General features: G+C 38.4%; 1 protein-coding gene across 4 annotated transcripts in view; it reads right to left on the bottom strand.

Moving 5' to 3' along the window:
* glg1a (golgi glycoprotein 1a) overlaps window positions 1-12,083 on the bottom strand; it is a 48,712-nt gene that overhangs the window by 33,463 nt on the left and 3,166 nt on the right. For all 4 annotated transcript variants that reach the window (XM_067379142.1, XM_067379145.1, XM_067379143.1 and 1 more), the window contains exons 2-4: window positions 6,800-6,829; window positions 2,347-2,433; window positions 2,029-2,244 (exon numbers count right to left, since the gene is read on the bottom strand). In XM_067379142.1, coding sequence (XP_067235243.1) covers window positions 2,029-2,244; window positions 2,347-2,433; window positions 6,800-6,829 — 333 coding nt within the window. The remainder of the gene's footprint in view (window positions 1-2,028; window positions 2,245-2,346; window positions 2,434-6,799; window positions 6,830-12,083) is intronic.

The raw sequence follows: 12,083 nt of genomic DNA, 5'->3' as shown, positions 1-12,083 counted from the left end.
AATAATTAACACTTTCAATGCCCGAAAACAGAAGACATATTTAAATCAGTTCATGTGACTGCAGTGGTTCAACCTTAATATTATAAAGCGACGAGAATACTTTGTGAGCCAAAAAAACAAAAAACAAAACAAAATAACTTTATTCAACAATATCTAGCGATGGGCGATGCTTCGTGAAGCTGTACGAATCTTTTGTTTCGAATCAGTGGTTCGGAGCGCGTATCAAACTGGCAAAATCACACCCCCCAGTGGTGAACCATTGAAAGTTTAGCCTCGTTTACTGAAATCACATGACTTCGGCAGTTTGATACATGCCCTGAACCACTGATTCAAAAAGTGTTTTGTGTTTTGAAATCTGCAATCTCTAGATATTGTTGAATAAAGTTAGAATAAAGTATATCTAGTATATCTAAAGAATAAAGTATTCTCGTCGCTTCATAACATTAAGGTTGAACCACTGTAGTCACATGAACTGTTTTAAATATGTCTTTAGTAGCTTTCTGGGCATTGCTGGCAATGCAGGCCTCACGGAGCCATCGTATTTTATCAAAAATATCTTAATTTATGTTCTGAAGATGAATGAAGGTCTTAAGGGTGTGGAACGACAAGAGGGTGAGTAATTAATGACAGAATTTTCATTTTTGGGTGAACTAACGCTTTTTAGGTGCTTTATGCAACCAGACACAGACATCCTTCTATTTCAGAAAACAAATGAAAGCAACCAAAACTTTTTTTTTTTTTGTGGTTGCATACGCAAGTTGTATTAACTTTTGACAAAGTGGTCACTGCACACACAAGCATTATCCGACTCTGCTCCTCTCGACCTCTTTTCCTGCATTTTTCAGTTAATTTCTTGCAACAACTTTTGGTACATGATAAAAGCTCCATTTGGTTTCTCAGTTTGATTAAATAGAGCAACCATAAATGACAAAAAAACACACGCCTTTCATAGTGCTTCTCTATGTAGAAAATCACTTCCTTCCCTCGATGCCTGCATTTCGTGTCGTCATGTGCAAACAACCTGTTGTACTGGTCAGATCAAGTCAAAGCATTGCGTAGCATAACATCTAGACCAGGTGTGTCCAGACTCAGGCCTGGAGGGCCACTGACCTGCAGAGTTTCGCTCCAACCAGCTCCAAAACACCTGCCTGTAAGTTTCTAGTATGTCTAGTTAGACTTTGAATAGCTGGTTAAGGTGTGTTTAATTAGGGTTGGAGCTAAAGTCTGCAGGACGGTGGCCCTCCTTTGGACGGTTTGGACACTCCTGATCTAGACAGACTCTGAGCAGTGAAACATATGCAACTAAGATTATTCAATAAACTCTGCTCTTTCATTATCGTCACTTCATCTCATGCTTCTGCTGTTCTCTAGCTTTCTCAGTCAAACTCTCAGGCTGATAGAAGACATATCTTCTGGCAAGGATTCAGCATCCGTGGCTGAATCTGATATTTCTGACGTGGAGACCAATCCGAACTAACATTCTGGCATGATTTAACTAACATAACCAGTAAATGACCTATATTAAAATTCTATTATAAATAAACACTAAAAACTAAAATCCATCGTTTTAAATGCTGCAAGAGAATTTAAGCATCACAACATTATAATGTACCGTATGAAAAATGGATATTAATTTTGATTCACTAAAGATTAGCTACTTTTAACAGCGTAATTAAATTTATTACATTTTAGTTCAATTTAAATTGAGTGTTAAAAGTGTTAATTTGTGGCGGAACTGTTTTATGAAGCATGTTAAAAAACAAGTTTAAAGAACAGTTGCACAGATGTATAACATTTTAATCTGTAAAAAGAATGTGTTCGTAATCTTGGAATGTAAGTGTTTGTTAAGTTCTGTATTTGACACTTAATGTAACAAAAACTTGCAGAGATGCTATCAATACTGCTGCCGTTTTGTTATCAGAGAGATTCAAAGAGGAAGTACTGGTTTAAAAAACGGGTTACACCCTTACTATTAAAGCTTTTGTTCATTCTGCAGCTTTAAGTTACCCACAGTGCATCTTTGTTTACCTTCTCTCCTGTGTTGACGCTTCCACAGTGCAGTTTGTTGATGTCCTCCTTGCACTTGTCCATGAAGCCGCAGATCAGCCGGTAATCGCTGAACACTATACTGGTCATCTTGGTGATGTACTGGTTACACTGGTACTCTGAGATATTGGTGCGGTGATCGACTAAACACGACACCAGGTAACCCTTCCCACGTTCCTCAGCGGCACACTCCTTAATCTTGGGACGAAAAACGATTTAAAAAAAAAAAAAGGTTCATAATGACTTTGTGGTAGAGTTTGTGATAAAAGTTTTTCTTTGCCACTTGCTTGTATAACTCACCCCATTGATGGTCGTCTTGCACACCTCAATGGCCACAGACTCAAACTTTGGATCAGTTGTCAGATTCAGCTTGTAGTTCCACAGCAGCTAAAAGAAAGGGGACATGTTTTAATTGCCACACATCTTAATATTACAGTATTGAATTACTTTCAATCCTTTTTTACCATGAGCAATAACAGCACTAAAAATTTTTTTTATATTTTTGTTATTTAATATTCATTGTATTACTTGTAATTATATTATTAAAGGATTAGTTCACTTTAAAATTAAAATGACCCCAAGCTTTACTCACCCTCAAGCCATCCTAGGCGTATATGACTTTCTATCTGATGAACACAATCTGAATTATATCCAGGGTTCCCACTCTTTCATGAACACCAGATTCAAGGACTTTTTAAAGCACCATCTATTTTATAATCAAGCACCTATCAAATTCACATCACATACGGAGCGTCATGAAAGACCTCTTACAATACTTAACATTTTAATCCTCCTATTGCATTTGCATCCATTTTAACTCAGAAGAGGTACAGAATCATTTGTACATTCATTTTGGAAATATATATCAAAACTGTTTGCAGCTTTCTTATCCCTAATGTTAACAATTATTCCATACTAGTTTTCCATACTGGTTTTCATTTTTTATGAATCATTTCTTGAGTAAAAACATTATAATATAGAGAGAATATTATAAAGATACATTTTGCAATGGAGTGAAAAAAAAGGATTATATGGATCGTATTTGTTGCTTAAAGTCAGAATATATATAGAAAAAAAGTCAGAATTGAGAGATATAAATGAGCAATTCTGAAAAAAGAAAAAAAAAAAGAATTGCAAATTATATATCACAAATTATATATCAAAGTTTCATGTTAAAGCTACTGTATTAAAGAAATTGGAGGAAAAAAGAAAAGGAAATTGTGTCATTATTTACCCACCATAGAAGTTGTTTAAAACCTGAATACATTTCTTCTGTTGAACATACAAGTTTTTTTTGAAGAAAGTGGGTAACCAAACAGCTGGTCCCCAGTGAGTTCCATAGTAGGAAAGAAAATACTATGGATGTCAATGGGTACTAGCAAGTGTTTGGTAACCCACGTTCTTCAAAATATGATCTATTGTGTTCAGCACAAGACAGAAATTAATACAGATTTGGAACAACTTTAAAGTGAGTAAATAAAGACAGAATTTTCATTTTTGGTTGAACTACCCCTTTAAAGACAAGTCGCAGCATTTGTTGTCTGTCCTTTTAAGGCTCTTGCTCGCATTTAATATATTGACATGCATTCGATTCTCTCTCAACTGCTTACTTTAACTTTACACTTAACCAATGGTGTAAATCTTGTGTGTATTTTGTATTAGCAGAATAAGATGAGAATGACAACTTTGTCCAGCAAATGCAGTGTTTGACAGGCTTTTAGAGTGTGCACACTTCGGGTGTATTGTTCAGAAAAGCAGGTGTCAGATCAGCACGCAGATAAAATGTTTAAATGGCAAGGCTTTAAAACTCATGCAAATAATAAACTTTTGTGAATAACTGCAGTGTTCTGTGAGTAGAACTCTCCTGCTGTGTTAACATGTGATTTGAATGTATGTCACTTTGTACTACACAGTATTTTGAGACAGACGCACCAGGACTGCAACTGACAGAAAGCACTATAGCACGATACAACAATATTTCTTCAAAAGCAGATCGTGGAACCCTTTTAATCATCCATGATCAAAATCGCACACACCTATACATTTTTTTTTATTTCGGACACAGCAAGTGTCACAGCTCAAATGTCCAAACCCCGCCTAATAATAAGCAAGAGGAAGTACCGCAATGGAAAACACTCAGAAACTGATTGTAAAATAATATTCCAAAACAAATATACTAGGACTAAGAGGGGCGTCTTATAATATAGTTGCTGGTCATATTATTAGAATATCATCAAAAAGTTGGTTTATTTCACTAATTCCATTCAAAAAGTGAAAGTTGTATATTATACTCTTTCATTACACACAGACTGATATATCTCAAATGTTTATTTATTTGAATTTTGATGATTATAACTGACAACTAAGGAAAATCCCAAATTCAATATCTCAGAAAATTAGAATATTGTGAAAAGGTTCAATACTGAAGACACCTGGTGCCACACTCTAATCAGCTAATTAGCTCAAAACACCTGCAAAGGCCTTTAAATGGACTCTCAGTCTAGTTCTGTAGGCTACACAATCATGGGGAAGACTGCTGACTTGACAGTTGTCCAAAAGACGACCATTGACACCTTGCACAAGGAGGGAAAGACACAAAAGGTCATTGCAAAAGAGGCTGTCTGTTCACAGAGCTCTGTGTCCAAGCACATTAATAGAGAGGCGAAGGGAAGGAAAAGATCTGGTAGAAAAAAAGTGTACAAGCAATAGGGATAACCGCACCCTGGAGAGGATTGTGAAACAAAACCCATTCAAAAATGTGGGAGAGATTCACAAAGAGTGGACTGCAGCTGGAGTCAGTGCTTCAAGAACCACTACACACAGACGTATGCAAGACATGGGTTTCAACTGTCGCATTCCTTGTGTCAAGCCACTCGAGCAACAGACAGTGTCAGAAGCGTCTAAAGACAAAAAGGACCGGACTGCTGCTGAGTGGTCCAAAGTTATGTTCTCTGATGAAAGTAAATTTAGCATTTCCTTTGGAAATCAGGGTCCCAGAGTCTGGAGGAAGAGAGTAGAGGCACACAATCCACGTTGCTTGAGGTCCAGTGTAAAGTTTCCACAATCAGTGATGGTTTGCCATGTCATCTGCTGGTGTTGGTCCACTGTGTTTTCTGAGGTCCAAGGTCAATGCAGCCGTATACCAGGAAGTTTTAGAGCACTTAATGCTTCCTGCTGCTGACCAACTTTATGGAGATGCAGATTTCATTTTCCAACAGGACTTGGCACCTGCACACAGTGCCAAAGCTTCCAGTACCTGGTTTAAGGACCATGGTATCCCTGTTCTTAATTGGCCAGCAAACTCACCTGACCTTAACCCCATAGAAAATCTATAGGGTATTGTGAAGAGGAAGATGTGATATGCCAGACCCAACAATGCAGAAGAGCTGAAGGCCACTATCAGAGCAGGGCTCTCATATCACCTGAGCAGTGCCACAGACTGATGGACTCCATGCCACGCCGCATTGCTGCAGTAATTCAGGCAAAAGGAGCCCCAACTAAGTACTGAGTGCTGTACATACTTTTCATGTTCTTGTCTTTTGTGATTTTCCTTAGTTGTCAGTTATAATCATCAAAATTAAAAGAAAAACATTTGAAATATATCAGTCTGTGTGTAATGAATGAATATAATATACAAGTTTCACTTTCAGAATGGAATTAGTGAAATAAACCAACTTTTTGATGATATTCTAATTATATGTCCAGCACCTGTAAATTCACAAAATTTATTTCAAATTTAATTCAAGCACTTTCAAGGACCAATACTTGTTTTCAAGTACTTTCCAGGCCTTGAATTCATGTGTCCGAAATCCAAGTACTTTCAAGGGGCATGGGAACCCTGTATATTAATAAATATCCTGATGCATCCAAGCTTTATAATGATAGTGAATGGGATCAACGAGTATGAAGCTGAAGAAAGTGCATCCATCCATCATAAACGTACTCCACATGGCTCCAGGAAATAAGAAAGTCCTTCTGAAGCGAAGCAATGTAAATATCCATATTTAACCAGTTAAAATATCTAGCTTCCGCCAGACCGCCTTCAGCATTCAACTTATTAAGAAAGCATAACTGACGAAGTAGGACGTAGCATAACCTTTTTGAACTGAGAGAGTTTTACACTTTCTTTATAAGTTGAATACGGAAGGCGGTCTGGCGGAAGCTAGATATTTCACTTCATAACTTGTTAAATATGGATATTTTTTTACACAATTGAATCACTTTGCTTCAGAAGGCCTTCATTAACCCCCTGGAGCTGTGTGGAGTACGTTTATGATGGATGGATGTGGATTGAGACACTTTCTTCAGTTCATACTCACTGATCCCGTTCACTATCATTATAAAGCTTGGATCCGTTAGGATATTTATTAATATAACTCTGATGGTGCTCATCAGAAAGAAGAAAGTTATATACAGATAGGATGGCTTGAGGGTGAGTAAAGCTTGGGCTAATTTTTATTTGAACGTGAACAAATCCTTTAATAACTTAAAATAATAAACTTTATCAATGAGTCATTAGGCTAACTTAAAAAAAAAAGTTTGTTCTGTTAAAACAAACCACACACACACAAAAAAAAAAACAAAAAAAAACAAATCCCCCCTCCCCCCCAAAAATAAATAAATAAAAATAAATAAATTCAAACAAAACCAAGCAAAACCAAATCCAAAACAAATTCTTTTATATGGTTCAATGTTTGTTTGTCAGTTCAATGTCCAGGAAGAAAAGCAACAGAAGTAGTGTGTAAAGACTTACATGATTGCAGTCTGCACCGATCTCCGTGTCCTAAAGAGAGATTTAAAAAAAAAAATAATAATAAATTACAAGTGTTCACAGACAAAAGTAATGTGCAAGAGTACATGATTTTCAAGATTCAAGATTTTCAAGGCCTGAATAATTAGGCTGGTTTCTGGTTCACCTGACCCTGACCATTTAAGGGCATTTTAAACATATTTCTTGCGTTCACAAACAGGTCGGAGGAGCACAGCTATATAACCAAATGCAGTGTCTCGAAGTGCGTTTTTAAAACTGCTTTTAACTTCACACTGTCTTAACACTTGTTATAGATTGTTCAAAGTAGGAGAGTTTAACCTGCTAGCGTTCCACTGTATCGCTCGCGGGACACATACCTTTCAAAAGAGACCAAAACCATGCATACACTCCAAATGATTCAAGAACAGCATGTGCACTAGTGCTTCAAAGGGGTTCAATTTAAAGACTCAAGAACAGAAAGTTTTACCATGCAAACTAAGCTAAAGCTACGCTTAATATCAAAGTTAAAAAAAAGAAGAAGAAAAACAGTAGTTGCAGTTGTTGGACAACTCATCTAATGTTATGGCCCATCCTAAGTAAGTAGTGTCTCAAGTATTGACTGTTGCTAGTGCTGTATTTACTTTAAGGCTTACAAAGTGTATTTGCGTTGATTTGTGACCCCGGGGAGAGGAGAGGTGCAAATTAAAACTAGATGCAAACAGATAACGACTCAGGCCTCGCACTCTTCCTGTTGCACATCCTGTGTGGACTGCTAATATTTGACATGTGATAATCTGACTGAGTCAAAGGATAAGTGTAGGACCATATAAAACTGCTGATAAAAGTTAAACATTTTTAAACAATTAAACATTTCAACTTAAATTACACTTTAGGCTCTTATTAACTTTAGATTTAGAAAGATTAAACAATATAGTGAAATAAAATCAACATACATCGATAAAGTAATAATAAAACTTTTGCTTTTTTAGCCTACCAAAACCCACATTGCAAACTGGTGGATGTACATTATATGGGCCATAGCAGCATTATTTCACTTTCTCCTGGAGACTCAAATGTATGTGTAAATACTGTGACTCTCAATGAACAAAAGCACACTGTTGAAGACCAACATACTAAAATATGACCAACACGCTGGTCATTTGCATCTCAAATAAACATACAACTTTCAGTTTTGTACCATTATGACTCTCTTCCTCGTGCCATTCACAGAAGGAAACAAAAAGTTAAGCTTTACAGCAATGTTTGTCATAATCCCTCACACATTAGTCAAACGTAAATGCTTAGTCAGCTGTCATGTTGCAAAATACTGTCCTTGTTCATGCCAGAGTCACTGCAATTGCTGAAGAATGAGAAAAATATTTTTAAAAAATGAAAGCTATTTGACGAATCTGAAATAACGCAGCAACGTGAAGAATTAAAGAGAAGTTCAAAATCTATAGAAACAGAGAAACTATGTCATCAATGGCAGCTTAAAGGCATTTTAATTACCTTTTATTCCTCCGCTAATAAAATTGCTCTTTGTGATGCGAAATGTCAACAGCACTGAGAGCCAAAAAGTGATCAACATAACAGTAGGGTCTCCCTAACCATGATGACTTGATACTGATCTTTATTTGAACAGCTGAGAACAAGCCCAGACAGAGAGCGTCCTCGACATAGCACAGGACAGCTGTTAACGGCCTGCTGCAAATATCAAGCATGTAATTCTTGATTCCCATGGGGTGAAGCCTTGATAAGTGTCACAATGTTACTAAAAACAGCATCTAAATCCAATTAAAGACAGAGAAACCTGCTTTGACCCCAGTCTGTGCTGAGAGCATCTTAGCCCTTGATTGTTGCAACGGGGTTTATCAATGCTAAAAGGATTTAAAGAAACTCAAATACAGAGCTTCTCTGTGTAATAATGCTGCATTTGCCATATCTAATTCAAGTGAAAACAAAACAATGTTTATAACCCTGTATGATCACGACAAGATATCAGGAAACAACACATACTGCTTACAGACCAGAAAATCACTGTTAGAGGACACAATCTTGACCGTTGTCCCCTCAACATCATATGAATGGTCTGGCGACAAGATCTTTCCTCCAGCTGTGTCAGGCTTTTATTTTAGAAAGCAGCATTTTTAAAAAGCCACCAGGGCCTTTTGCCTCCGGCAGATTATAAATAATGGAGGTAAACAAACTGTCTCCATTCAGTCTTTATTTTATTTATAAGAAACAATGAGGAACATTGTAGAGCTAAATAATTGGCTTTACTGCAAGAATGTGCACTGACAGTGTATTTTCTATAAGAAGAGAAAGTCTCGATTCAGTTATGAAGACATAGTAAACTCCCTGATATCTTTATGACATGCAATCATTCGGCAATAAAATGAAAAACAGAAAGAACATGAGCTAGATCAAAGTAGCGACCCAAAATAACCTACCATGACAACAATGAACAGCCAAGAAATAACCTGTAATGTGATGAACAGCTGAGAAATAACCTGTCCTGCAATGTGATGAACAGCTGAGAAATAACTGGTCCTGCAATGTGATGAACAGCTGAGAAATAACCTGCAATGTGATGAACAGCTGAGAAATAACTGGTCCTGCAATGTGATGAACAGCTGAGAAATAACCTGCAATGTGATGAACAGCTGAGAAATAACCGGTCCTGCAATGTGATGAACAGCTAAGAAATAACCTGTAATGTGATGAACAGCTGAGAAATAACCTGTCCTGCAATGTGATGAACAGCTGAGAAATAACTTGTCCTGCAATGTGATGAACAGCTGAGAAATAACTTGTCCTGCAATGTGATGAACAGCTGAGAAATAACTGGTCCTGCAATGTGATGAACAGCTGAGAAATAACTGGTCCTGCAATGTGATGAACAGCTGAGAAATAACTGGTCCTGCAATGTGATGAACAGCTGAGAAATAACTGGTCCTGCAATGTGATGAACAGCTGAGAAATAACTGGTCCTGCAATGTGATGAACAGCTGAGAAATAACTGGTCCTGCAATGTGATGAACAGCTGAGAAATAACCGGTCCTGCAATGTGATGAACAGCTGAGAAATAACCGGTCCTGCAATGTGATGAACAGCTGAGAAATAACCGGTCCTGCAATGTGATGAACAGCTGAGAAATAACCGGTCCTGCAATGTGATGAACAGCTGAGAAATAACCGGTCCTGCAATGTGATGAACAGCTGAGAAATAACCGGTCCTGCAATGTGATGAACAGCTGAGAAATAACCGGTCCTGCAATGTGATGAACAGCTGAGAAATAACCGGTCCTGCAATGTGATGAACAGCTGAGAAATAACCGGTCCTGCAATGTGATGAACAGCTGAGAAATAACCGGTCCTGCAATGTGATGAACAGCTGAGAAATAACCGGTCCTGCAATGTGATGAACAGCTGAGAAATAACCGGTCCTGCAATGTGATGAACAGCTGAGAAATAACCGGTCCTGCAATGTGATGAACAGCTGAGAAATAACCGGTCCTGCAATGTGATGAACAGCTGAGAAATAACCTGCAATGTGATGAACAGCTGAGAAATAACTGGTCCTGCAATGTGATGAACAGCTAAGAAATAACTGGTCCTGCAATGTGATGAACAGCTGAGAAATAACTGGTCCTGCAATGTGATGAACAGCTAAGAAATAACTGGTCCTGCAATGTGATGAACAGCTGAGAAATAACCGGTCCTGCAATGTGATGAACAGCTGAGAAATAACCGGTCCTGCAATGTGATGAACAGCTGAGAAATAACCGGTCCTGCAATGTGATGAACAGCTGAGAAATAACCGGTCCTGCAATGTGATGAACAGCTGAGAAATAACCGGTCCTGCAATGTGATGAACAGCTGAGAAATAACCGGTCCTGCAATGTGATGAACAGCTGAGAAATAACCGGTCCTGCAATGTGATGAACAGCTGAGAAATAACCGGTCCTGCAATGTGATGAACAGCTGAGAAATAACCGGTCCTGCAATGTGATGAACAGCTGAGAAATAACCGGTCCTGCAATGTGATGAACAGCTGAGAAATAACTGGTCCTGCAATGTGATGAACAGCTGAGAAATAACTGGTCCTGCAATGTGATGAACAGCTGAGAAATAACTGGTCCTGCAATGTGATGAACAGCTAAGAAATAACTGGTCCTGCAATGTGATGAACAGCTGAGAAATAACTGGTCCTGCAATGTGATGAACAGCTGAGAAATAACTGGTCCTGCAATGTGATGAACAGCTAAGAAATAACTGGTCCTGCAATGTGATGAACAGCTGAGAAATAACCGGTCCTGCAATGTGATGAACAGCTGAGAAATAACCGGTCCTGCAATGTGATGAACAGCTGAGAAATAACTGGTCCTGCAATGTGATGAACAGCTGAGAAATAACCGGTCCTGCAATGTGATGAACAGCTGAGAAATAACCGGTCCTGCAATGTGATGAACAGCTGAGAAATAACCTGTCCTGCAATGTGATGAACAGCTGAGAAATAACCGGTCCTGCAATGTGATGAACAGCTGAGAAATAACCTGTCCTGCAATGTGATGAACAGCTGAGAAATAACCGGTCCTGCAATGTGATGAACAGCTGAGAAATAACCGGTCCTGCAATGTGATGAACAGCTGAGAAATAACCGGTCCTGCAATGTGATGAACAGCTGAGAAATAACTGGTCCTGCAATGTGATGAACAGCTGAGAAATAACCGGTCCTGCAATGTGATGAACAGCTGAGAAATAACCGGTCCTGCAATGTGATGAACAGCTGAGAAATAACCGGTCCTGCAATGTGATGAACAGCTGAGAAATAACCGGTCCTGCAATGTGATGAACAGCTGAGAAATAACCTGTCCTGCAATGTGATGAACAGCTGAGAAATAACCGGTCCTGCAATGTGATGAACAGCTGAGAAATAACCTGTCCTGCAATGTGATGAACAGCTAAGAAATAACCGGTCCTGCAATGTGATGAACAGCTGAGAAATAACCGGTCCTGCAATGTGATGAACAGCTGAGAAATAACCGGTCCTGCAATGTGATGAACAGCTGAGAAATAACCTGTCCTGCAATGTGATGAACAGCTGAGAAATAACTGGTCCTGCAATGTGATGAACAGCTGAGAAATAACTGGTCCTGCAATGTGATGAACAGCTGAGAAATAACTGGTCCTGCAATGTGATGAACAGCTGAGAAATAACTGGTCCTGCAATGTGATGAACAGCTGAGAAATAACTGGTCCTGCAATGTGATGAACAGCTGAGAAAT

The sequence above is a fragment of the Chanodichthys erythropterus genome, chromosome 24 (assembly GCF_024489055.1).
Source record: "Chanodichthys erythropterus isolate Z2021 chromosome 24, ASM2448905v1, whole genome shotgun sequence".
In the NCBI taxonomy this organism is placed as follows: domain Eukaryota; kingdom Metazoa; phylum Chordata; class Actinopteri; order Cypriniformes; family Xenocyprididae; genus Chanodichthys; species Chanodichthys erythropterus.
This window is presented reverse-complemented; position numbering and strand designations above follow the sequence as displayed.